This window comes from Lagopus muta, chromosome 1, assembly GCF_023343835.1.
Source record: "Lagopus muta isolate bLagMut1 chromosome 1, bLagMut1 primary, whole genome shotgun sequence".
In the NCBI taxonomy this organism is placed as follows: domain Eukaryota; kingdom Metazoa; phylum Chordata; class Aves; order Galliformes; family Phasianidae; genus Lagopus; species Lagopus muta.
In genome coordinates, this window is record NC_064433.1 from 14,458,839 (window position 1) to 14,485,602 (window position 26,764).

The window sequence follows — 26,764 nt, forward strand, 5'->3', positions numbered from 1 at the left end:
AGGGATAGGGACTGCGTGCTTCCTTGTGCTGTGTGTGCATCCATCTGGTGAAGGATACCCAAACAATTAAAGCTGAAATTCTATACAACTTTGTACTAATTCAGACAACACTAAGTAATGCAACTAGATATGGTGTTGTTTTTTTTTTCCCCAGTAGAATGATGAGGTGACATTTTGAGTATTACTATAGCCTTTACATATCAGGTACTAAATTTGGAGATACATTTTATTACCGTTTTACAAAGCTGTGAATTGAATGCAATTGTATCCACTGACTAGAAAATAAAATTGTGCATATTGGAAAAACACTATATGCATCTGCATTTTTTTACTCTTTGTGAATTCGTTACCACGTGGAAATAAGGCTCACTGTGCAGGGATGAGCGGCACTCTTCCCTTGAGTATGCCAAGCAGCAAACAGAGAGAAAGCCACATATCCCTTTCCCTGCAACGCCCGGACTTAAGACAAGCAACAACAGGCTTAAATTGCAGCTTAGTCACGATAAATGTGTCTGCAGGGACGCAGCATCCCAGCGCCGAGCACCGCCCAGAGCAGGGTGCGCAGGGCTACGGCCAGGCGGCTTATGGAGATCTCCAGAGAGGAGACTCGCAGCCTCGGGACAGCTGTGCCCGCGCTCAGCCACCCGCACCTCACGGAAGGGCTTCCCGCCGAGACGGTACGGGCAGCAGGGACGGCAGGACAAGCACCACCCGCTCCGAACGCCAACGCCGCCGCCATATTGGACGATCCCGCTCTCCGCAGCGCGCATGCGCGGGGCGGGCGGCGCTACACCCCCCACAGGGGCCGCGGTCCGCCCGCAGCCATCCCGGCAGCCACCGCGGCACGGCCGCCGCCGCCGCCGCCGCCTTCTTTTCCCAGCCCGCGGAGGCCGCCGGGAGCCGGCAGTCTCGCGCTGCCGTGCGGCGGAGCGGCGGCAGCACCGCGCTGCCTGTAGGCTCCGCCATGCCCTCACCGCCCTGCCGGCGCGGGGCCGCGGTGCCATCGGCGATTCTCCGCCGCGCCCTTTTTCGCGCTCTCCCCGCCCGTCCCGCCGTGCCTTCCGCTTCCGGCCGCGCCCTTCCTCTCCCACAGCGCCCCGCGCCGCGCCATGGACCACAATGGTGAGGAGGGGAGAGGCGGGGGGCCGCTGGGCCGCTGCGCCGCCCGGGGAGCGGCTGAGCGCGGGGGGTGGCGGCGCGGGGCCGAGAGGGCGGCTCGGCCTCGTCCTCGGGGGTGCGGCGGGACCCGGCGGGGCCCCGGGCTTGGACGCGGGGCCTGAGCCGTGCCCCGAGCGCGGAACTCGCGGTCCCCTCCCCCAGCCGGCTGCTCCGCGCTCCGTTGGGCTGCGGCGCTGGGGGATATGCAGGGCACGCGCCGCTTTCTGTTACCGGTATGCTTGTTTTTCCCTTAGGAAAGTTTGCGTTATAAATGCATCAGGGTTCGTTTTTGTGCTCTGTTTGTGGACTGTAATAAATCCTAAAATACCGAACTAAAAAGAGAATCTCCAAAAGGTGATCACCTAGAAGAGCGCATCGCTTCTGGTTCTGTCTTCTCCAAGCCAACAGATTGGGATGCATCTGTTGTGCTTCTTTAGGGGCGTGACCCAGCTGGGTGTGCATCCACGGACTAGAGCGTGTCATCCTTCCGGAAACAGGCAGGAGCAAATAGGAGCAAATCCTGCCCGCCGGGTTTGGCATCGGGGCTGTGAGCATTGGCTGGGCAGGGTCAGAACTGAACTGCTCCTGCTGGGCAGCAATGGAGCAGGCGGCCTGCTGAGTTCTAGCTTCCTGTTTGGTGTGCTTATCTGTGCTTGAAATGGACCGAGGTCTGTAGGACTTCTTTGGCGTGTAGTGTAGTGTCTTTTGGGGTATTCCTGTTTAAAAATAAATAAATAGAAACTCAGAAGTTTTCCACAGGTGTAGAAGACAGAGTTGGTGTTGCTGCCTCTGATGTTCTGCTCTGTTGGTGCCTGTGCTGTTTGCTGTTTGCAGTGCCGCCCAGGGAGCGATGGGAGAAAAGCAGGTGTTGTCTCATTCATGGATCATGATATATGGGCACTCATGATACTGAAGCAAAGTGACTGTGGAGGCACAGTCCTGATTTGAAACTTGGTTGCAGTTTCTAGCAAGCCCCCCATTTCCTTTGTTTTCTTGTTTTCCCTTCAAGCGGTGTTGCAAAGGGAAGCTGTGAGCTCTGAGGCATGGAGTTTATGCTAGGCATTGTGCACAGTACCCTAATGGGGCCCTGTCTCAGTGCCTGCGTACTGTGGAGCTGTCACCAAGTTCTGTGTCAGTTTTCTTTCAGAATGGAATTTGCCTTCTGGGTTACTTATGGTCTTTTGTGTGTGTCCATCTCCTTTCTATAGGGATATAGACTTAAAGGTGTCTCAGTATGGGTCTAATCATGGGTTTTAATAGAAGAATGAGTCTTTGTTGCAAAGGGCTGACTGAAAGTGCCATTTTGTCAATGTATGTTCCTATTAAAATGGAAGTGAGCTAGACTGGTTTTGAAGGATGTGATTTTATTTTTCTGTAAATGAGATACTGCGGTAGGTTGAGGCTGACTTGCTGAAAGCTGGGGAAATCAGGGTGTGCATCAATCCTTGGCAGCACTGTTCCTTCCAGGTTGCTCTCAGTGCCTGTGTTAGGCATGTCCTTGCTTCTTTTGGTGCCAGACTTAAACCTGGACTAAAGAGCCCTGTAGAAAGGAATGGTAATCTTTAGTTTAGCAAGGATGCTGTGTACTCTAAGCACCAATATTTTTGCAATGCTTTATGCTGAACTTGTAAGTGATATGTAAGGTTGCTAAGAGTGGAATGGGCTGCCCAGAGAGGTTGTGGATGCCCCGTCCCTCCAGGTGTTCAAGGCCCAGTTGGATGGGGCCCTGGGCAGCCTGGTCTAGTATTAAATGGGGAGGTTGGTGGCCCTGCCTGAAGCAAGAGGATTGGAGCTTCATGATGCTTGAGCTCCCTTCCAATCTGGACCATTCTGTGATTCTAAGAGTACAGATGGAAACTTAATTTCCTTTTAATTTGTTTAAAAATGAATTTATATAAATTGTGAAAATATTTTCTCAGCGGGAGTTCTGTGTTTTCATGGTCATAGAAAGAGCCGACTCCTCAGTACTGTTTGTGCTGCAGTAGGGGCTGTGCAGTTAATGTTTTTTCCTGCTATGGAAAAGTGGCAGGCTAGCTTTATTTATCTGTCTTTAAGATAACTTTAGCATCTTCAGAAACTATTTCATAACTAAGAAATGACAGAATTTCTTTTTCTTCCATAGACAATGATTTGCAAGGAACAAATAGTTCAGCGTCATTGGGTGGTCTTGATGTTCGCAGAAGAATCCCAATAAAGCTGATCTCAAAGCAGACCAATAAAACCAAACCTGCACCTCGGGCTCCCAGAGCTATGAACAGGATGCCTGCAAAGACACAAGCTGGGGATGAAGGTAAATTGCTATAAGCAACTCACCCTGCAGTGAGGCAGAGTATTCTGCAGCACTGTTGAAGGCTTTGGTCAGTGTTGGAATCCAGGATTCTTTACAGCTGCACAGCCTGTTTCAGTCTTCCAGGTTCTGCTGCTCTATGAGGAGTAAAAGATGCCAATTCCCCAAGCAAATTCACACTATTTTGGTTGTACCTTTCTGCAGAATGGCCCAGCAGACTGGGAGTGTTGCAGCCTGCCCTGGTGATTTTGATGTTCACCGGTGCATGCACTTAATAGCAGCCGGTGACAGTTAGGGAAGTGGCGTTGCCTTGTATCTGTCTTCTCTTTCCTCTTTCCACAGAAGAATTTGATTTCAATGAAGAGGAGCGATACGAATGCAAAGGAGGTGAAATGTTTGGAAATCAAAGGAGATTCCCCGGACCCATATTTTGGGACTATAAGGTAAAATCAAGGATGGGAAATGGTGGAACTTTGTGAATCGTACCAAACTGAAGGTTATTTTAAGAAGTATCCACTAGGATGAAATCGCTTGCATTACTTTTTGGTGTACCAAAAATACATTCTCATGTTTGTGGTGGTCTTGCTTCAGTCTGATAATTCAGAAAGGGTGGGTTGGTGATGACTGCAGTGAGAAGCTTTAGTGATGTTTCTCTTTTTCCCACCCCTTTCTCTGTTCTTGTAGATAAACTTGCTGGGGGAGAAGGATGATACGCCCGTCCATTTCTGCGATAAGTGTGGGTTGCCCATCAAAATGTATGGGCGCATGGTGAGTGGGCTCTTGGGAAGAGGCAGCCATGGTGTCCCTTTATGTAACAGGTGTTACGTGTCTCTGTGGGGCCTCCAGAGGGTGGTGATTTTAGCAAACCTCTGAGTAAACAGCAGAACAATGTTGAGATGGAACCAGGGCCTTATCAGGGGACCTGATCCAGGTTTATAAATATCTGAGGTGTGGGGGCCATTGCAGTGAGGCCAGTATCTTTTCAGTGGTATGTGGAGACAGGACAAGGGGAAACGGCTGGAAACTGCAGCATAGGAAGTTCTGCACAAACATGCGCAAGAACTTCTTTACAGTGAGGTGACGGAGCACTGGAACAGGCTGCCCAGGGAGGTGGTGGAGTCTCCTTCTCTGGAGATGTTCAAGACCTGCCTGGATGCCTACCTGTGCGACCTGGTGTAGGGAACCTGCTTTGGCAGGGGGGTTGGACTCAATGATCTCTGGAGGTCCCTTCCAACCCCTACAATTCTGTGATTAACTGCTGGACTGGGTTGTTCTGCCTGACTTGCTGAGTTTGCTTTGCCTTTTGATTTAATAAAGTAAGCTTGGAAGTGCTAAAATCAAAAGCTTTAAAACAAATGCAATCACTTTCCGCTCCCCCAAAATGCCAACAGAAGTCTTGCAAGTTTAGATTTAATAATACTCTTTATGTCAATGGACAATTTGTAATGAAGTTAGTAAGCACTGTTCTTATGTCTTTTCAAAAACTAGCGTAACAAAATCCCTGAGATGAACGTAGTTATCTGAGTGTGATGTAACAGACGTGGGGATCTGACTTGATGACTCTAAATGCTTTTAAAACATTCCCTTTTTGCAGACAAGTGCAATTAGATTGCATATGCAGCATCCCTAAAGGTTCGGTGTTTGTATTACAGCAGAATTAAAATGTTTGCCAGCTCTTTAAAAGACAAAACAAATTCCACAAACCAACCATGCATGCACCAAACCCCATCAAAGAGAAAACTAAACCCTTGCCTTCCTGACAACCCAGACTGGTTTTGAAAGTTTCTGTTTCAAAGGTGCTGTAAACGGCTAGCAACATTCTTATGTAAGTTCTTCATACATAACTTCAGTACTTCTTAGAAATTGTGCACTGGGTGGAGGCACTGTATGGTGCAAAATGACACGTTGTCTAACAGAGCCATTTGTTTTTTTCTAGATACCTTGCAAGCATGTTTTCTGCTATGACTGTGCTATACTACATGAGAAGAAGGGAGACAAGATGTGTCCTGGGTAAGTTCTCTTTAGGTTTTTACTAAGGGAAATGGAAGAGGAACACTTTAAAAACTTATTTCAGTTACTGTTATTAGCATGCTTCTGTGTACATTTGGTAGAGGTAGCAGAGTGCTCCTTCGTCCACCACTCAATTATAGCTTAATATCCCACAGTTAACAAATGTTAAGAGATTGGCGTTTACCTCATTGTTTAAGTGTTTGTGTAGATAACCTGTAATTGCTACAATTTGAAGAGTACCGAAACATAAAAGGAATTTCTGATAGAAGGTGGTGCCATGTCTAAGTTTCCACCCTATGCAATTCTGATGTTATTCTGTTGTTGTTTTTGGAGCCTTAGATGTTTGCTTAACTTCGAAATCAACCAGATGTGTTCCGTTGCTCTAGTGTGCGGGGAAAATGTTCATTCTAATTTTGATAATTATCAAAAAATAGTCAAAAAACAACAGTGGGGGAGGAAAAAGCCCTGCAGAACTCACTCTATATGATGGCAATGAACCAATGTTCTCTTCTAATTTAGCTGTAACGAACCTGTCCAGCGCATCGAGCAGTGTGTGCGAGGGTCTCTCTTCATGTGCAGTATAGTCCAAGGGTGCAAGAGAACTTACCTGTCACAGAGAGACTTACAGGCTCACATCAACCACCGCCATATGAGAGCTGGAAAGCCTGTGACTCGTCCTCCTCTTGAACCCGTGCATCCTCCCATTGCCCCTCCGCCTGCTGAGATCCCGGAGCGTTTCATAATGCCTCCAGAGAAACACCACATGAGCCACATTCCGCCGAAGCAGCACATCATGATGCCGCCGCCTCCCTTACAGCACGTGCCGCACGAGCATTACAACCAGCCGCACGAAGACATCCGCCCGCCTCCTGCCGAGATGTCCATGGCTCCGCCGCCGCCTCGCCCGGTCAGTCAGGACACCTTCCGCATCTCTACGAGAAAACACAGCAACTTGATAACCGTCCCTATTCAGGATGATTCGAATTCGGGTGCTCGAGAACCACCTCCGCCCGCCCCGGCACCTGCTCATCATCACCCCGAGTATCAGGGCCAACCGGTGGTAACGCACCCGCACCACATTATGCCTCCGCAGCAACATTATGCGCCGCCCCCCCCTCCGCCTCCTCCAATAAGCCATCCTCTGCAGCATCCTCCCCAGGCGGCAGGCACACCTCACATGGTGTATAGCCAAGCTCCTCCGCCGCCAATGACCTCTGCTCCTCCTCCGATAACCCCGCCGCCTGGACATATCATTGCCCAGATGCCGCCGTATATGAATCATCCTCCTCCGGGACCTCCCCCCCCTCAGCATGGAGGCCCTCCCGTAAATGTCAGTGCCCCCCCTCCCCATCACTATAACCCTAACTCTTTGCCACAGTTCAGTGAAGATCAAGGAACTCTTAGTCCCCCTTTCACGCAGCCAGGGGGCATGAGTCCAGGGATTTGGCCGGCTCCCAGAGGGCCGCCTCCACCTCCGAGGATGCAGGGGCCTCCTGCTCAGGCCCCTCTTGCTGGACCTCACCACCCCGATCAAGCCAGATACAGACCCTATTACCAGTGATCTCAGCAATTGTACAAATAGAGAGCGCTATGAAGAGGATAAAACTATATACAGCAGCCTTTTAATTAATTGTATGGGGGTTGTTTTGTTTTTTTTAAATACTGTCATTTTGACTGTAAGACGTTTTGGGGTTTGAATCTTTAATGATTTTTAAGCCTTGGCTGTAGGACTCTGACTTCAAATATTCTGTAGTGCTAAAATAAGTGGCTTAGTAGACCACAGTTGCATTTTAACTGAACTTCTGTCTATAGTGTGGCTAATTGTCCTAAGATGAACACTTGTAATATCACTTTCTGGAGAAAATGAACATGTGTTGTACCATTCTGAATATTGTTTTTGTTTAAATCCAATGTTTAGTTTTCACTTGTGATACATTTTTGTTAACCTGTGTACAATAATTAAATTGAACTATGGTTGTAAAAGTGGTGGGCTTTTATGTGAAGTTAACACAGACACGGTTCCTGGACACTGTTTTGGCTCTAGAATTTCCCACATGGGAAGCATAATGAAATAGTTAGGAAACTTAATTTTTTTTTTACTAACATATGCTGCTACTTATAATGAATTCAGGCTATGGTGCATTTGTGGCACTGGTAAGCAGGCATGTGAATGCTGCATTTCAGGTGGTGGGGATTTTTTTGTAGTTGTTTTTAAAATCCATATCAAAAGCAAGATAAATTTATCGGAAATCCAGACACCTTATAATGTGGATATAGGGTTGTTCTGCTTGTATTTGGGTGTGGTTTTTTTTTTGTTGTTGTTGTTATTTTTCCAGGCTAGATTTGTTTCAGAAAATTTTGTTCACAGATACTCCTCACTGGTGTTGAATTCAGACTATTCTATTTCTCTGTGGTTCTTTTTGCATGAAGATAGCCAAGAATGGGCTTGCTAGGTCTGTGAGGAAAAGCAGGTTAGTTCTGGTGAAGTGGTGTTAACCTCAGTCACTTCATACAGCATGTGTAGTAGGAACACTTTCCATTTGAATGCAGGAAATAAAGGGCCAGCAATCCCTTAAATAGATACAAGAAAATAACAATAAAAGCTACACATCCTTGATCTATTTCTATTTTGTGATACAGGCTGAATTGGACAGTCAACAGGTGGTTTGGCTTAAAGATTGCAATGTATGCAGACTCTCAGGGCTGTTTTGGCCCATTTGGTTTTTACATTTACAACCCACATTTGGTTTTTACAAGCACACTTGCATATAGTGACTATGAGATGTGAATGTTCTCTGTCATTGCAATTGGAATCTGAACCCAACTGATAAAAAGTGTGGCCTGTTTGAAATGCTTATCTGCATTTCCAATCAGTGTTGTGCTGACCCTGTGGGTTAGTTCCGCTTTGTTTTGGATTGGTTTGGTTTTGTCTTTGTTTTTCTTCCAAATGCCACATTTCTAGCAGCGGTGCTTCTAGATGATGAAATCCAGTGTTGTGTTTTTGGTTGTTTTTCTACGGTTTGTCATTTCCTGCGTTTCTCAAATAAGATGAACCATCTTCAAAGCCTGAATCTTGCGATTTATTTGGTAAAACTTTCTTCAAAGTTTTCTTTTATCAAAGGGCTCTGGCAATACAACATCCGTAATTCTGTAGTTTTGTGTGTAAAGTGTGTATTTTTAATTACTTGAGCGAATGTTCTTTAGATTTGTTCTGTTTGTGACTGCCATAGGTTTCCTTGTGTCCACAGGCAAATCTTTTGGACTACCCTTCAAAGAAATAGAGCAGCACAACACAGCTTTAGGGATGTGCAAGTAAATTCTGGGGTGTGCAGATGGCAGTAAGTGTCATTCAACACAAATTTAACAGAAAATCATAAAACCAAGACACACACTTTTAACTTTGAGAAATAAGTTGTTTCAAATAAGCAAAGAAAAGGCTGGTTGTGGCAGTGTCCTACAGGATGCAGCTGGATGAAAACTGTATGCTTTAGTGTGTATGAAGGGGAAAATGGCTGCTTATTTTGTTTCAGTAGCTCATAAAAAGCAGGAGGAACATTTCAGCACCCTTGAAATGAATGGCATTGTGTGTTTTTGCTAGATACTACGTTGTCTTGTGCAACAGATGGAGGTTTCCTCCCTGGGTCCAAGCTCTTCTATGCAAATACTGATGTAGTTCAGAGGTGAAGGAGAACAGCTGCCCTTACTCCATCAGAAAGCACAAAAGGTAAGTGTGTACCACTGCAGAAGATGTGTGAGAATTTTGGGGTCTTGTTTATATTTGAGACAAAGGTGACCCCAAAATATGACTGAATTATTACCCCCCAAAATGAGTAGGACACCTTGAATTGTTTGGTGAGTTGAAAGTCTCTGAGAACTTACCTGAACAGTCATCTCCTGCAGCAGGATTTGGACTTGAGTCAAACTTCTGTGTGCTGCTTGCATCAGAGGGCCTACATCTGTTTTGTATTTACATCTTGAAGCCTTAGGGTTCCCCATAGAGCTACGGGAACTGTTGATACTTCTATACGTACAAAGTCAAAAGATTTCAGCATGGGTTAACAATCTTTCTGTGTGGTTTTTGGGGGGAATTCTTTTTCAAATCCCTGGTGGTTTTCTCTTCATCTTCAGAAATTGCGTACGCATTATTTCATTGTATGATTAACAGCCTTAGAAGTGCTGAGATGTACCTTCAAATCCTATGGGTTCCCAGTGGGGCCTTCCTTAAAGGCAAATGTTTGGATTGTGTTGGTTTTGTTGGTTTTGTACTCTGTCAGTGGCAACAATCTCACTCCCGGGCTGTTACCAAGCAGATCTTTGTTCTAAGGCAGCTCTGATGGCTTTAGAACGTGTTAGCTATTGTAGGGCAGTGTGATAATGCCATTATAGGGAATGAAGAGTTTCTTGGTTTGTGTTCACCATGGGATGAAGTAAAGAACACCAGAAGTGGCCTGAAGCCATCCATGGTTCCAGATTCTTGCTTCCTTAGAATTTCTCTTCAATTGTCTCTAATTCTGCTTAAAGGATTGTCTGCACCCATGCATGATTTACAAATGCTCTCAATTATGTGGCCACGTACTTTGGGGTTTGGTTTGGTTTTTTGAGAATGCTGTTAACATAAAGGTTGGTGCCTGCATGTGTTACATGATGTTTTTCCTTTTAAGAAATGAAAATGAAACACGGTATCTGTTCTAGATCCGATCCAAGAGAGTTAGATATCCATTCTGTATGGGGTTCCCCCCTTCTTTTCACTTATTGCTCTCTAAGGAGCACTGAACTCAGTTCGTTTAAAAATGAAGTGGAATTAATTGGTGTTCATTTCACATTGGAGTTTGCCCACACAATGGCTTCTGTGCTGGGGAAGGCCAGGCGCTTACAGGAGCCAGACTGAACAAATGCCTTCTCTCAGGATTGTATCTGAACACACCTCTCTCCTTACAGTGTTTCCTGCTCTGCTAAACTTGTGTCAGGTGCTGTGCTGCTTCTCTCTGGATGCACTGCAATGTTGTTGACAAAAAAAAAGTACATATTTGCATAGAAAAATCCTACTGTGCCTTAGAAACTGGGAACTACAGTGGAATTGCCACTTAATATTAAATGTATAGAAAGTGAGTCTGAGCTTTCTGTCTGTGATTCTCCTGTATGCACAGGATCGTGCAAATTATGAGTTTTTTTGTCTCGATTTCATTTCTAAAGAAGTGTTGGTGTCACACAATGTGTTCTACTCTACGGTGCTACAGACAATTCTTAGCCACTGCTAAGGCATCTTTACATGGTAACAGTGCTTCCCCTGAGCATGCTGCTCAGGTGTGTGCATGGGAACTGCTGAGTCATGGCCTGAACCTCTGATTGATCACCTGAGGCGAGCCATGAGTCAGCCAGAGGAGCACAGCTGAAGGCAATTCACCTGTGCTGCTGGAAGGAGTGGAGCCAGGCTCCACCCCTCCTGGACCTATTTAACAGCTGGCTACCAGAGGGGAAGGATCTCTTCTGGAGATCACCTCTCTTGGTGTTTTGTGGTGAGCTCAGCCAAAGGGTAAGCTCTTCCACTTATTCTCTTTTGTGATGGTTGTCTACTTTGCTTAACTCTCTTGATTATATTGTGATTATAACATCTTGATATCTATTGATTATACAATTATATTGTGATTATAACATCTTGATATCTATTGATTATACACAATTATATTGTGATTATAACATCTTGATATCTATTGATTATACAGGTGTGTTACTGTCTCATTCTGTCAGAAGACAAGCCCTGTTCTGACAGCCTATGTCTCTTTGAAGGCTGCATTGGAAAGGCAATTGAGTGACATTCTGACCTCAGTTTTCACGGTCCCCTTTTTCTGTATTCAAAGCCTCCTCACTTTCATATTATCTTCCTGTTGTATTTGGAGCTGCCTCTCTTCAGTGTTACCTCCTAGCCAGTTTCATTGCAGATTTCTTCATATAAGCCCAGATTTTGTATCTTCAAACCACTGTAAACTTTGTGCTACAGCAAGAGATCAGACTGATGACGAGCTGCCTTCCTGGGGTATTGAAAAATGCAGCCAGCAATGCAGAGTTACCATACATGAAGTTAAGTTCATAGCATCCCAAAGCAAATAGACGAGTTGCGTTTGGATCTGAATATGCTGTACATCTTTACTGAACTATCTTCATGTTTCCCAGTAGATACAGCTGTCACTATGTACATACACTGTGTGTATGGTCGTGTGCTGAAAATAAGTTTAACAACTCCATTGAGCAGGTATTGTGTAAACCATTGAGAAGACTATATACAAATTATACACAAGCTGAAGATATGTGACTCCCAGCTACTTGACTATAAATTAAAGGATTTCAGATATTCATATGCTCTTTTGTAACTGTACAGGTTGTCTACAAACTGTCAGAATAACATGGGTATATGTACAAGTATATGCAAATAGGGCCAATGCTACTTGTGTGGGTAGGTTGTCAGCAAGGTATGAAATAGAAAATCCAGGTGATTTTAGCCTTTGTGTATGTACATAAATACATCTCTATATATACAGAGACACTAACAAAACCATTCCAAAATTTGGAACATAATCATTTGTAGTAAATCCTTAAGGTAGATGAAAACATCCATTGGTCTTCATGCTCATCACTGTGTGTGCCTTCACGTTCTGTAAATGATGCTGTGTTGCTGGAGGATATTATATTTAGAAAGTTAAATCTAAAATTTTGTTTCCGCTGGAATCTGTAGGGGTGAAAAAAAAAAGGAAGTAATTGGCACCCTAGAAAGGGATATTCAAGGTAAGGAGTAACTGGTGGGTGGCATGTAAGCTCACTGCTCCAAAGCATTTGTGCATGAGGTGTGCTGTTTGACATCTTTCGTACCTTGTCCCCACACAGCTCCAGTCTCCCCTCTGCCTGTGTCATTTGTAGGAATGGGACTAATGATGGATCTCTGCCATATGGGCAGTGCAACAAAGGCTCCATGGAAATCCGTGAAGGAAGCTTTTTCCCTGCAGTCTGCTCCTGCCAGCAGAGCCCTGCACTTCTTACTCGTGTCGCTCTTTGCCTCAAGTCAACTTGCACCAATAAATCATCTGGGTGCTTTCTGCCCTGGGCTGACACAGGGGCTCAGCAATGAAGATGTGTTTGGGATCTGACCTTGCAATTCCTGCAAGCAGCTTTTGGTGACCACATTACCTATGCACCGGGGATTGGAGTGGCCCTGGGGGAGGCAGGAGGCTTACCGTGCTCTCCCGACTGCGCAGTCCATTGCTGGTAGTGATGACATAATCGTTGCTGCTCCCCTTCTGCAATGGACGCATGAGTTTGGGGTTAGGAAATGGATGCCCTTGGAGCCCCCTCCAAGGGAAACCCACAGCCAACCCATCTCTTGGGAGTTATTCACCCCTTTTTTTTTTTTTTTTTTTTTTTTCTTTCTTTGGACTCTCCCAACTCATTAGAGGCAGCTGAATTCTGATCTTTTAACTTTCTGAATACGCACACAGCATAGTGTGTATGGCTGGATATAAAGAGTAATGTTGGGTGCCTATGGGTAAAGGCACTAAAGCAGAAAAAAATGAAGACTGTAGCATTACCTCAGTAAGCTTTAATTTTGGGGAGCTGGCTATATCCTTCTTCAGCAAAATGTGTAAAACTGCATCATGAATGGTGAGGAAGAACATGGATGGCTTGATCTCCTCATCAAAAAAAGCACATCTCTCCAGCTTCTCCAGGAAGCCCTCTGCAGGGGAACAAAATCCAAGGATAAAGTTTCCAGCAGAGGTCCTGACAATGCTAAAAGAATAACGTATTCTTTGTGTGTCCATAGAGTAAACGGTGATATCAAATAAGGTTTTGTTGACTAGCACAGTTTTGTTGTAGGCTCAGTTTTGTTGACTAGAACAGATGGGTTTCTCTGTGCCAATATGGGAAGTGGGATGCCAGCCCCATTGGCACTGCCTTGCTTGAGGCAATGCAGATTGGAACTGGAGAGTGCTGGGAGGTGAAGCTGTTGTTACCCAGGATGAGGAGGTGGAGCTGGGGGATCTCCCGACTCTCAGGGAATGGGGAAAGCAGTGGGGTGAGGCAGGAAGAATTACTGGGAATGGGGCAGCCATGGAGAGGCTGATGGAAACGCAAGTACTCACCCTGTGCCCCTGCAATGTAAATGTCGATATCGATCCGGACAAATTCTTTCAAAGTCTGTTAAACCGGAAACAGGCATCATTTAGAAACTGATAACTCTGCTGATAACAGCCACTAAGATTAGCCAGAGCAATTTACAATATTGATTGTATATTTAATAATGGCAAGCAGCTCTAATGTTGAACTTCAGTGCACCTGGAGGAAGAACAGATTCTCTAATGGCTGTGGACAGGAAGAAGTGGTCTCTGAAATGGGGCGGTATTAAATGCATTGCACCCATAGTGAAACATGATCTTTCATAAACTGTATGGCATTATATGAAACTGAGACTCCAAAAGTTTCTGAGGAAACTTTTCTAACTAGGAATTCAAGCAAAACTACTTTCCCCATTGTACTCTGTGAGCATTTAGTTCCCATGGAAATAGATTTGCCCATATAATGTGGATGTAACAGATAGCTAACCTTAACTATTGCTGTTGGGAAATGTCCTGAGCCTTGCTCAAGGCAGCCCTGGAAAGTGAGAGCAGGAACAGAAATAAAACTATGGTATTCCAGCTCCCAACCCCATGTTTAAAGCCATATTTCATACATGTATTTCCATAAAAGTTTCCCAATGCTCTATGAAGATTGTTTAATCATTTTTTATGGAAAATATAGATCTGAATTCACATAAATTCAGTGGCTGCCACTGACTTTTCTGTCCATGTGGAAATACCTCTATGCAGCACACCACATTTGTGTGTTTTTCTTTTGTGTGATCACTGTCTCATCAGATGGAACTACCTTTTGGAGGACTCTCATAGCAGAAAAATCAAGGAAGGACACTGCTGAGAAGTCCAGCACGATGCTGTGGATGTCGACCCGGGGCACAACGATGCCTGGGGGCAGCTCAGCATCCCAGTTAATCTGAATGGGCAAGTCTGCCATGTCAGTGGGCTGGTCCAGTTCCTCCATCCTGTTGTTGTCTAATTCATCATCCGACTCCTGTGTATTGTGAGCCATGCATATCAAGCCTTTCTGTGACAGCAGAGGCAAGTGGCACAGTTAATGCTTCTTCTGGGTTGGAAGTGCATTGTAAGGAAGAGCAAGGGTGATACAGAATCGTACAATTATTAAGGTTGGAAAAGACCGCTAAGATCATCTAGACCAATTATCAACCCATCATCATAATACCAGTAACCCACGTCCCTCAATACCTGTGAGATGGAGCACCTGCACTTTACGCTGGAAAAATTGCCTCTCATTTGGATGAGCAAAATGTTGACTTTTCTCTAACCAATCATTTAATCATCATCGGAATCCATTAATGATCGTCTTTTCCAGAAGAATTTAATCTTCCCAGAAGTCAGTGGTTGGACACACTTTGATTCAGTAGTTTTGGAACAAGTCAACAAAAAGCATTTTTTGTCTGTGGGAGTGATTTAAAATCCTATTTTTGAAATTTCAGAATGGCTTGGGTTGGAAGCCCACCCAGCCCCAAACCCTGCCATGGACAGGGACACTTCTCCCCAGATCAGCTCCCAGGACCCCATCCAACCCAGCCCTGAGTGCCTACAGGGATTGAAGCAACCACAGCTTCTCCGGGCATCTGTGCCAGGGCCTCACTGCCCTCTGAGTAAAGAATTTCTTCCTTATATCCAACCTAAATCTCTTTTAGTTTAAAGCCATGTACTTATGTGCTTGGCCATGAAGTAGCGACTGGCAATGGCATGTCCAGTCAAGACAGGAGACTGTGAGCCCCCCTCTGCACCCTGAGCCAGGGAGGTGGCTGCTTAATTCCTAAGTTCCGCGCCCTTCCTGCCCACCCTTCCCACTTCCACTGCAGTTGCCCTACATACAGGCGTCACTTGTAGCTCTCCTTTCTTCAGCATCTTTCTGATCTTTCTCAGAGCTTTGTTGCGTTTCCTCAGGACTCTGAGTGGGTTGAATCCAACCTGTAGAAGCAGCACTTTGAGTTCTTCAAGTAGAGCCAAATATTCCAAGTACCTTCTCAAGTAATTGTGATGGTGAGGCTAGAAAGCACCCATAATCTCTTGGATAATGATGACACAAGCAAAAAATAAATGAACAAATACTCCTAGCCAAATGAATTATGATGCCTTAAAGGCTCAGACACAGAGTTTGTTTAGGAAAGGTATTGTTTTCTATTCCTGAACTGCCTTGAAACTTCACTACCTTTAAACATTTCAGCAATGCCTTTTTGAGCTGTTTTTCTCCAATATCCTGCTGCCTTTTGTGCAGCCACTCACCAAGGTCTCTCCAGCCTTTCTCTGCTGCTACAGATGGTGCCGAAGAGTTGTTCAGCACCAGTCAGGGTGCTCTCCTTCTCACAGTTGGATACGTACACACAGGACTACAGTCATAAAATGACATTTGAGTAATTCATGAAAAATATATCTTTATAGTAGGGCTGATCTGCATACCTACTAATTACGCAGAAATTGTATTCAGCCTTAATGTGTCGCACAATTCATCTGTTCATAATGACTGCCCCAGTCACTTACAGCAGAGATGAGTTTCTCTTTGAAGAACTCAATATTAGCAAAGAAGATAGGAGATGAGCATTTGAAGATCTTCACTCCCTCTGGCTCATAGATCTGTCATACAAAGCAAAAGTATTGGTCATGACATCTATTAACGAAACATGAATTCAGCAGATGACCAAAGGGAGGAGAGGTTCCTTACATCGGTGTAATCCTTCCTGTTTCTGTAGATGTTGCTCCTCCCAACGTTTGCCAAAGTAGTGCAGCTCGGACTGCAAACAAACACACACATCTATTTGCTCCCTGTGCTGAAACCTGGTGGAAGGGACAGCTGGGGTTGTCCTCAGTTTCCTGCATGGTTCTAGTAGGGTTAATGTAAGACAGGAGGTCCTGCAATGTTGTCATCACATCCAAGCAGTACTCACATCTGGGAGCGGATCACTACAGTCAGCAGTTCGAATGCCACAGCTGTTGCCAGCCCGATGTCCAGGCCTAGGAAAACAGCCGCCAAGAAGGTCACCACCCAGATTATCTGCGAAGAGTGCGTGGACATCAGCAGTTACATGAGGGAGTGGGACTCCAGCCACAAGCCAGCATGGGAGCAGCTGCCTATGAGCTGTCTTCTCAGGTCTGGTCCAAGCTGTCCATATGCCTTTTCTTAAAGCAATTTCATCTTTCATAGATCCTTGTAAAACAGGGCCAGACTCATCAATGAGCACCGGGAAGTGCTTCTAGAGATGGCAATTTCTATACAGTACACAAGGATTAATGTCATAGAATTGTGAATCTTCCATAGGTGGCTCATAAAATGCTCAATAAAAAATCCAGCAGAAAGGCAAGTTTACCAGGAAATTAGTATTCTGGTAAAATTGAGAGTTGTAAATATGCTTTGGACATCAAAACAGGCAAAATGAGCTGCTGAGAATGAACTTGATTGATAATCACACATGACTAAATAATACAGAGTATTTTAACTGCAGATCTCAAAGCACACTTTCGCTTAGTGAAAGACTGTTTTGTAGCTGGGAAAACTGAGGCTTGAATCCATTCAGGAACTGAAGGAATTGGCAGATGAGAGAGGCAAGAGACTGCGTCTTCCGAGTGCAAGAGTTAGGAAGCCCTGATTTCCAGACATGAGCTCTTCTGCTGGGAGCAACTCCTTCAAGCCATGGGCTGCTCTTGGGATTTACTAAGTAACTTCCACCTGTCCTACTGCAGGAGTGAATAAAAGGGGGAAAATGTCCTTGAAGCCAGTGCAGAAGATAGTTAGATGTTTCATGTAACTTCTTTCTATATATGACTTTATACACTGAACTCTATTTTAATATGTTATGATAAAGTGGATGAAAATGAGTGTCTCCAAGAGAGGTGAACAGAGCAAATGGGCTCAGAATAGGTGAGATAAAATTGAAAACATGAGCAAGCGGAGCAAGATTAAAAAGGTGCGTACTGTTGTACTTCCCATGTAGAAAAGTAGGGCACGCGTGAAAATAAAGATAACCTTTAAACGTGTTTGCATAATGAGTGACTTTTTGACAGATCTTCATTCCTGAGTGCTTGAGAGACTCAACTTACACAGTCGTATTTGTCCTTCCTCCACAGGACGCCTACTTCTCTGAACTGCATGAGCATTCCCTTCAAGTTGCCAAGAGCCAAGGATGCAAGGACTGACTGTTGAGAATAGGAACACATGTACTCAATTTTGAAGCAAACAAAGCATACATTGAATGTTAAGTCTTAAGACATCATGCAATCAGAGCCAAAGTGCAGCTGGAAGGCCAGGCAACTGCCAGTGAGCAAACCCACTCAACTCTGGCACCTAAAAGCTGGTGCTAAAATGTTTGGTGTAGGGCACCCACCTTCCATATGACCCACGTAGTGGGGTCATAATCTTGGAGAAAGAACCTAGTTTTGCAAAAATTCTATTTGTCTCCAACTGAAGTTCAGGAACACTCCAAGTGAGTCCTCCAGCTGGAGGAAGCACAGGGTAAAGCCAGCGAATACCTTTTGTAATGGTGCCAGAAGAAACCCAATGGCCAAGATGACAATCAGGACGATGATAGCAGAGATAATACCAGCAATCTGCATGAAAGAACAATTCCACCATGAATAAGTGCCTGAAGGCATTAGAGTCAGCAAGGAAGAAAGAGACCTTCCTTGTATTAAGTTACACCAGGGTCTGTTGTCTTCTATACCTGCGTTTTGCCTCCTGTGCTCTCCTGCACACCTGATCTTGACAAAGCTGTACTGGAGGCAAACCCTTTGAACGATCCACCTAATATATTACCCAGTCCAAAGGCAATTAGTTCCTGGAGTAAAAACAAAAAAGGCTGTTCTTAAAAGCAGTCCTGAAGGAATGCATTCAAGACAATGCATTCCTAAAATGACTTCTTTCCCATTAGCAAATGCACAGTGCTGTGTCTTTCCTCTACCTGGTTGCCATCTATTGGATAGTCGTGTTTGATGGAATACACTTTAGCCACAGAGAAGGCTACTGCAAATCCAACAATTGCAATGGAGATGCCATCACCAACACACTTTTGAATAATGCCTGCATCAGGTGCAACAGGAGCTTGGAATCTGAAAGACAAAGATCTCTGCTCTTAAAGGACATGTGTAAGGAGATGACCTGCCAAGCAGGTGAGAAAGACAGCAGTCCTGCTTACTCAGTTTAACTGCTTTGGTCTGACGTGTGATTGCAAATCTGAACCTGTAACACTTTGGGGAATCCTTGATCAGGATGGGGACTCTCCATCTGCACTCATCTCAGCTTATATCTCAGTGGTTCCCATTTAGTTGGCCAGGATCAGCCACAGCTTATCTTGTCTAAAGAGCACACATGGTTCTGCCTTCCAATTATGCATAGATTTTAAAAATCTCTGTAATTCACTGAAGCATTTTAGGCAGCTAAACAAATGTGTACTGAGCCACGTTAGCCTCAGGCTATCTTCTATGTCCTTTATCTTTGCCATGTCCTTCTTCTTGGCTCAGGGGCTTTTGCAGATCCTGGGGAGAATTTCTCAGGTTGGTTTGTTTGTTTTGGTTTCCAATGAACTGAAATCTGGAGAACAGAGAGTTCTGAGCAGGAATAGTTGTTTCTCTGCAAACTTCATCCACTAATACACAGGGGCTACAGGTGCAGAGTGCCCAGGTGAGTAAATGATTGCCCTCTTACCTCTCTACTTCAGTGCGTGCTTATTAAGTCTTCATGCCAAGCTTCTGGTATGCCTGGATATATTCTGTATCATGGTTATACTATACATTTAGATACATACTCCATATGTACAGCTGTGGAATCACTAAGGTTGGAAAAGACCACCTAGTCCAGCTGTCATAGAGGAGTGGACATGGGGGCCTCGTGAGGATAAGAAGGTGAAGTAGGCAATTTTGGTCAATAAACTGAACCAATTTAGCACCGACAAACAGGAGAGAACATTTTGCTACACAGGCAAACTGTAAGCAAACCACTTACCCTTCTTCTAGTTTTCCCACAACAGCTACTTTAAATTTTTCTTCCAATTTAGCAAAATAGGAAATCAGTGCTGCTAAGACGGTCTGAAAGATTTAAAAAAACCACCTCCATTAGGAACATTCGAGTAAGTGGATGGAGAAACCACAAAGAAACATTTCCTCCCCTCTCCCACCTACACCCCAGCATCATCACCAGTGGCAGGACAGTGCCCCAGCTCTATGCATTCATGATGTGTTCAGATGACTGAACCACTTTGTAGGATGGTTTCATGCTCATAAATCCCATGGAGAGTACCTCAGAACATCCTTCTGGCAGCAGAGAATAGCAGTGGGCTGTGAGGCTGCCCCATTGAGGTCCCCACCCGCTGCAGCTCAGGGCAGCCTGGAGCACAATGCCAACCTCATAAAGCACTGCTCCCCACAGAGTGATGGAGCAGTCATGGAATCAGAGGAGAGGTCATTACCACAATGAGCTCGATGGGGATAGGGGTGGGTAGCTTTGCTTTGTAGCGATCATTTATCTCTTTCACCACAAACACAATGAACAAGACGAGAAGGGAGGTGACAAGGTCGGCGATGTTGGTGTCGGTGATCTGGCTGAACACGCTCTCCAGAGTCTGCAACATCAGTAAGAAACATGGTGCTGTTCAACTAACTGATCTGGCTGTAGGTATCCCTGTTCATTTGAGTGGAGTTGGACTAGATGGCTGTTAAATGTCCCTTCCAACTTCTATGATTTTAATGATAATTTTATGATTTTATGATGATTTTATGATTCTAAAATGCTACCTAACTATCCCAGCAACATGATATCTGGTGAGAAATGTGAAGATCTGCCATATATTAATAGCCATCTCATATATTTCTCTTGGGTTTCTCCTCCTTGGCTGCTGCTATGCCCATCATGGTTAATGCAGACAGGTTTTCAGAGCAGTAGCAAATGCTGAAGAGTTTGCACTTACATAGATGATGCCAAATGGTTTATTAAATCCAGGGACAGGCAGCTGAAGCATGAACTTGAGCTGGGACACCAGAACATGGATGGCTGCAGCAGTTGTGAAGCCACTGATTAACGAGTGCGATAAGTAAATGACTATGAATCCAAACTGGAGAAGTCCCAGAAGCAACTGAAATGCAAATGACCACACTTCAGTGGGATTCACTCATGCTTTTAACCAATCTCTGCAATAAAAGGACCCATATTTAACAATAACATCTTCACCTAATCCCATACATCAGGGATTAAGGAAAATTATGTCATTGGAAACAACAATGAGTTTTAGAAACAGGGGACATATGACTGATAAAGGTAAAGGTTACAGCAGTTAGAACCTATTCTTTTTATTTCAAAACTAAGATACACCTTCTTTAGTCTTAGGTTTTCTGTAGTCATATTTTTACATTATGCCAGTGCTTCATGAACTATAAAAATTAGGAAGGGATTTTAGGAATTACGTATTAGGAAGAAAGAAGGAACTGCTTCATTTTTTTCTGATAAGACAAGTCAAAATCCTTCATTCTTACGACATTATTTTAAGGCCAGTCACCATCCAGCTATTCATATCAGTGAATGTACATATGCAGGTACACACACATATATTGGGCAGTATGTATAATGGGTGATCCTGTGTGGAGCCAGGAGTTGGACTTGGTGATCCTTATGGATCCCTTTCAACCTGGGATATTCTATGATTCCATTTAATTACCAACCTGAAAAATCCCTGAGAGAAAGGTGACAGATGCAGCTACCATCACCCTCTGTTCATCTATAGCTGACGTGTTGGTGGCAGTGCCATTTCCAGCAGCATCATCGGGGACCAGCCTGGTGACAACGCCTCCCACCATCAGGCTCAGGACGGGGAAAGGACCTGCACACAGGGCATCATCAGACCCACAGGGGAAAACTGCACCTGGTCATTTGTGATGAGGGTGATCAGAGTGCCTGCACTTACCCACTGAGATATGTCTGGATGTACCAAAGATAAAATAGACCAGGACTGGGAAAAACACTGCATAGAGTCCATAACCAGGAGGGACATTCACCAGCAAAGCAAATGCGAGACCTACAGGGGCAGAGACAGCAGGACAGCAAGGTGTGTGAGGGGACGGACCAGCAGCCTCCCTCCTGGGCCATGGGCCGTGTCAAAGCAGAGCTACTGGAGCTACCTTGTAGCACTGCCACCAAACCCGTGTTGATGCCAGAGACGATGTCGCTCAGGATCCACTCCCTGAAGCGGTATGCGGGCAGCCACGAGACGACAGGAAACATACGCAGGGCAACCCTTTTGATCCTTTGTGGGGAACAACTGTAAAGACACAAGAGGATACAGCTCTGCCAGCGGAATGTCTCCGTTGGGTCTCAGCATGTCAGGACACGCTCCCTGTATTCGTAGAATCATGGCTTAGGTTGGAAGGGACCTTGAAGATTGCTGAGTCCAACCCTCTGTCACGGGCAGGGTATTCAGAGGGAAAATGAGGGGGTAGGATTGAAGTCAGCTGCCAGAGACCAGACACAATCCTGAGCAACCTGTGATGCTAGCTGGGCTTGCAATGGGATGTGGTGACCTACAGGGTCCCTCCAGCCCCACTGGGGTGAGGCTGTGCTCCAGGTGCCCACGAGAAGACAAGCTGCCTGGGATACAACCGCAGGAAGACTTAAAGCCAACAGCAGCTGAAATTCTTTTGGAAAACAAACAAACAAACAACAAAAAAAGAACACTGAAATTCTCTAGAAAAATGAGTTTTCATTGGCTTTGTGGCATCTGAGATGAACGTTGTCAGAATGCATGCTATCTGCTACGTGCATTCCAGGTTGTTTCTTAGATCCTTGTTAGGGATCTTCTTACCGAAAATATAGTTTCAAGTGATCCCAGAAGTTTTTATGGTATCTGTGCAATTTCTCATGCTCTTCATCAAATGAATTCTCTGAGTACACTCGTCTTGCAACAACATAGTGGTTGCCTACAGGTTCAACCATTTCTCTTCAAAGAATGAGGAAGGCGACTGCTGTGTGCTACTCTTTGTTGCTGGTCAATTAAAAACCTGGAAAAACAGCACAAGATTAGCTCTGTGTGTACTAGGAGGTGAGTAGCCATGGCATGGATGACTGAACTCCTAACTGAGTGTTCCCACGTTTGAAGATCAAAAAACAGATGGCTGATAGACACCTGCTTCATTTTGCCAAGATGACCTCTTGTCCCTCTCCTCCCACTGCTGAGCAGTGTTCCACTGGAGCATGAAGCATTTCTTTCTGAAGATGCAGCCAACAAGCGGGCTGGATGGATTTTGAGATTATTTATCCATGAGTCAGATGTCTGCCACCGATGACTCTCACTCAAGGGGACTGATTTCTTAAGGAACAAACAAGCAAATGCTCAATGGTTTCACTTTGAGGTATGGGGAGAAGCACTGAGCCCAGCCAGGAAGGCTGCGAGCTGGAAGCCTTCAAAAACCAAGGGGAAAAGGCAGAGCCTGAAAAACCAAGGGGAAAAGGCAGAGCCTGGACATGGCTCAGCCATCTTCTCCTGCACTCAGAGTTAGGGCTTGGACCACGAGGAACTCAGTAGTAAAAATCATGGTATTGTTGCACTTGCAGTTCTCTGTAAGTTTTGTTTCCATAGGTAGACTGGACTGCTTCTCCTCTGTTGACCCTGGGCACCCTGCTCTGGGTGTCCCAACTGGGGCAGGGGTTGGGCCAGAGGGACCCAGAGGGCCCTGCCAGACTCTGTGCAGGTGCCTTCACAGCACCCTGTGCTTCTGCTTCATGCTCACAAACAGCTGTTGCAATGTCATACCTAACTATCACCTTCTGCCTTGTTCCAGCTCACTTCAGTGTGTTTGTGCTCCAGGAAGGACTCCTGACTACTGTGTTGCACATGCAGAGATGGGAGGCCGGTTGCAGTTGGTACCGCTGGATTTTTCAGCAATTAGTTGGTTCTGTCACTGTGCTGTCCACAGTGCTCAGTTATATTTCCTTCAGTGCCTCATGTTCTTCTCATGTTAAAGTTACCTGAAAATATTTATCTCCACTGTAGTCGCCATGAGATATTTAATGCAGTACCAGTCCTAGTCAGGAACAGCATGACTTGCTCTTGGCCATCTCATGACACTGACAACAGAGCATTTCTGTTTTCTCTCCCCTATCACAAATGCTCCATCTTGCCTTGCTGCTTGCTGGTAGCCTCAAATGGGGCACCCTTTCCTCACCCAGATGTGGTGACTAAATTGTGCTGACACAGCCCATGTGCACATCTAACTTCTGCTTCTGTGGACCCAATGTTTGGAACACACATCCAAGTAGCACAAGGTGGTGTGAGTTGCTATGAACAGGTGGAAAACTGTTTATCTGTGACGGTTTTTGCATTAAAATGTGAATCCCACCCTGAAGCTCGCTGCTTTGCTTGAGCTCAGGGCCTGTCACTGTCCTACCTCAGGAAAATTCAGTTTTGGTTTTCTCTTAGTTTATTCTGGGGAAATTTGTGAATATTAAGAAGCCCAAATAATGTCTTATACGTCCTGCTTTTTGTGGATATTCCAAAAAGATTCCATATTTAAGCAATGAGTTTAACATGTTTACCATCGGATCCTGCCTTTTAAAACTGGCCAGAGAAATCACATCCTGATCCTGTAGCTGTGTACTATCAACCTTCCCTCTGCTTGGTGCCAAAACCGGAGGTAGATGACACTGAAATGCAAAACTTGTTTCATTTTGTTCTTTCTCTGGTAAGCCTCGATGTACGTAGGTTTTCAGGAAGAAGTTTCATCAGTCAAAGACTGTAGAATTGCTCTGTTTCCCAGGCTGTGTACCAGTCCTTTAGACGTCACATCACTGAGAGGAACTTGCAGAGCAGTTTTGTTCATTACATTGTAGGGTATAAGATGTACTATTTGTACTCTTTGAAATGTTTATAAGCCATAAAAATATAAGAAATGTGTGAGTTACTCTTTCATTTCAGATTTTGCCCAGTTCAGCAGCTGCTTTAACTTTCATGAATGCTTTGATTGTCACCCTGCCCTTTGCCCAGCCTTGATTCCTTCCTCACACCAAATCTTTTGCCCCAAATATCCTTTGTTTTATCAATACTTGTCCTGTTGAAAGTGTAAGTATTTTGTATGTCTTTTTTTCTCTCCTGATAGAAACCCTAGTTCAATGACCCTCCTGCTGCCTAGCTTTGGGTGGTTGGCTGAGCCCTGCAAAAGGATTCCTGGATCATTGCCTGGAGGGTCTCATCAGAAGGATTTGGACATGGGTCTGCCTTGGAGATTGTGATGCCATTTGGTATTCTCCACATTGAATTCAGCAAGCCAGAGAGTACCCAAAGTAGGCTGGGCAGTGCCTTCCACCTGTTTGTAGGCAGGACAGGTGAGACCTCGGGCAGCCACCCTGCTGTGGCTCTGTGATCAGTGCTGCTGGCTGCCTTCCAGATGTTCTCATCTTCTTCCCTTTTTCCTTGGGCTGCCAAAGCTATCAGCTACCGTAACTTCAGTCTGTATTGCTTTCCTCTTGCTCACTCTCATTTTCTTCACAACTACATTCAGAAAGATATTGCCCTTCATAAGGGCAGTGTTATGGCTGTCTTTACCATTATTTGAGATGTTTTTGAGATATCACAGATACCGCAGCAAGCAGCAGTGTAGTGAAGGATCCCATTCTCTGCAAATCCCCTAAAGGAGAGGTGTGTGCTGCCTTTCTGGAGTGTTCTCATCATTACGCCCTTGGACTTGTTTGGGAGATGCCCATCAGTGCAGTTCTGATGACTTGTGTAGAGTGCCCATCCACCCACAGGGAGAAGGGACACACACCAATCTCACACTGCACAGCTATCGGACTAACAACTTGCACTCCCTTCTGACCAAGACTAGATCTGAATGCAAACCCAAAAGTAAGGTTTTATTCAGCTGTATTCCATACAGCCTCTGATCCCACGCTCACTGCTGGCGTTACCATTTCTCACACTAAGAAGTCCAGCTCCCCTGCTGAACTCCTGCATTTGTGAACCATTGGAAATGCATGTTCCGATGTCATATTGCTGAGACATGCTTTCTCCCTTTTACCGATTTATCCTAAGTATTGACTAAGTAGCACTCAAAAATCTGATAACTTCAACAGAATAATTAAATATTAACAGTTTTTCCCCACTTTTCAGTCTGCGTATACACACTTATAACTTCTATTTCTCCACAATATAAACATTTGAAAAATACAAACAAATTTCACAAGGGAATCTCTCACATTTTACAAAAAATACACAATATATCTAGAAGCATTTTGTTTACAAACGTTACTTCACATATCCCATATCCTGATTGGCAAGCCAAAATCTTACCTGATGTGTTCACTATGAAGCTCTTCAGAAGAAACCACACAGTGTACAGAAAATGATATCCTTGAATTGTTCAGAGGCAGCCCAGGTATCTTGTGCTGCTCTTCATTTCAGAGCCTCCCTAAATACCAGCAGCACTTTAATAACTAACTTCTGTTAACTTTTACAAGAAAAGTAAGATTTCACTGTGGCCTTGACCATTGAGTCTACTCTCAGGAGGGATGATAAGAGTCATTTCTTAAAGTTCTCTGGGATATTGCTTAACTTTGTTTGGAGAACTGCTTCTGATTGGACTGCAGAGATTAATGTAGGAAAATAGAGATGAGTAAGAAGGAGTCTGTTGCAATCCTCTGCTGTGCATCTGCCAGGGTTCTGTTGGGCATAGTGGGAGGTGCTGACCAGAGCCTAGATATCGGAGCCCCTTCATTTCTGGAAGACCATAACCTGTGGTATGGGAGTGGGGCTGCTGGGTGGCAGCTCTGGCCAATGTATGCCCCTGTGAGCTCTCCTCCCAGGTATCTTGAAGGGATTCAGCACTGTCTTTCCAGGAACAATTGTGGAATATTCAGATCATTTTCCAGAATAGCCTTGGCAGGGATTTCCAGGGGACAGCTGTGAGTGCTGGATCCGGTGGCTGTGGCATCCTCTGACGTGAGCACGTGTAGGAGGGCTGGGCTGGGCTGGGCTGGGCTGGGCTGGACTGCTTCTCCCCTTTCACTGCCTACGGAGGAACTGAGGCCCCTGAGGCCAAGAAAGCACTTTGCAAGCATTCGCAAGCACTCCTCTAAGATACCTAAAACCTCTTAAGGAGACAGAGGGCTAGAATAACATCCTGATGCCTCAGCGTGCAACTCCAGCAGCAGGTGCCTGAGTTCAGGACATCAGCAAACCCTGATGCTGATGTC

The 26,764-nt window shown here is 45.0% G+C and overlaps 2 protein-coding genes across 5 annotated transcripts; one reads left to right on the plus strand and one right to left on the minus strand.

Moving 5' to 3' along the window:
• Positions 1–841: 841 nt before the first annotated feature.
• CBLL1 (Cbl proto-oncogene like 1) lies at positions 842–11,287 on the plus strand. 3 transcript variants are annotated; one of them, XR_007377154.1, is made up of 7 exons: positions 842–1,122; positions 3,281–3,448; positions 3,788–3,888; positions 4,130–4,213; positions 5,382–5,455; positions 5,975–10,988; positions 11,179–11,287. XR_007377154.1 is itself a non-coding variant. In XM_048945699.1 (6 exons), exons 1-6 carry the CDS (start codon positions 1,110–1,112, stop codon positions 7,014–7,016), a joined length of 1,482 nt encoding a protein of 493 aa, XP_048801656.1. In that variant the 5' UTR covers positions 842–1,109; the 3' UTR covers positions 7,017–11,085. The 3 variants fall into 3 exon arrangements, 1 of the variants encoding a protein (XP_048801656.1); XR_007377156.1 differs by having other exon boundaries at positions 3,791–3,888; XM_048945699.1 differs by lacking the exon at positions 11,179–11,287 and having other exon boundaries at positions 5,975–11,085.
• Positions 11,288–11,448: 161 nt separating this feature from the next.
• SLC26A3 (solute carrier family 26 member 3) lies at positions 11,449–25,943 on the minus strand. 2 transcript variants are annotated; one of them, XM_048945645.1, is made up of 21 exons: positions 25,863–25,943; positions 22,383–22,578; positions 21,703–21,842; positions 21,489–21,599; positions 21,247–21,404; positions 20,499–20,663; positions 20,001–20,153; positions 19,538–19,620; positions 18,498–18,645; positions 18,261–18,374; positions 18,070–18,147; positions 17,641–17,736; positions 16,491–16,597; positions 16,268–16,337; positions 16,087–16,179; positions 15,421–15,516; positions 14,366–14,599; positions 13,585–13,639; positions 13,033–13,178; positions 12,682–12,744; positions 11,449–12,179 (listed from the first exon to the last, which is right to left on the minus strand). In XM_048945645.1, the coding sequence occupies exons 2-21, from the start codon at positions 22,511–22,513 to the stop codon at positions 12,156–12,158; spliced, it is 2,265 nt and encodes a 754-aa protein (XP_048801602.1). In that variant the 5' UTR covers positions 22,514–22,578; positions 25,863–25,943; the 3' UTR covers positions 11,449–12,155. The 2 variants fall into 2 exon arrangements, with proteins under 2 accessions (XP_048801602.1, XP_048801592.1); XM_048945635.1 differs by lacking the exon at positions 11,449–12,179 and having other exon boundaries at positions 12,341–12,744.
• Between the last annotated feature and the right edge of the window lie 821 nt (positions 25,944–26,764).

Coding starts and splice junctions, on each gene's coding strand:
- SLC26A3 (XM_048945635.1), bottom strand. CDS start 22,513: ATGGTTGAACCTGTAGGCAACCACTATGTTGTTGCAAGACGAGTGTAC. Junction 17,737..18,069: donor TTCTGGCACCATTACAAAAG/GTATTCGCTGGC, acceptor TATTCTCAACAG/TCAGTCCTTGCATCCTTGGC. Junction 15,517..16,086: donor AAGAGAAACTCATCTCTGCT/GTAAGTGACTGG, acceptor CTGCTTCTACAG/GTTGGATTCAACCCACTCAG.
- CBLL1 (XM_048945699.1), top strand. Junction 4,214..5,381: donor TCAAAATGTATGGGCGCATG/GTGAGTGGGCTC, acceptor GTTTTTTTCTAG/ATACCTTGCAAGCATGTTTT. Junction 5,456..5,974: donor GGAGACAAGATGTGTCCTGG/GTAAGTTCTCTT, acceptor CTTCTAATTTAG/CTGTAACGAACCTGTCCAGC.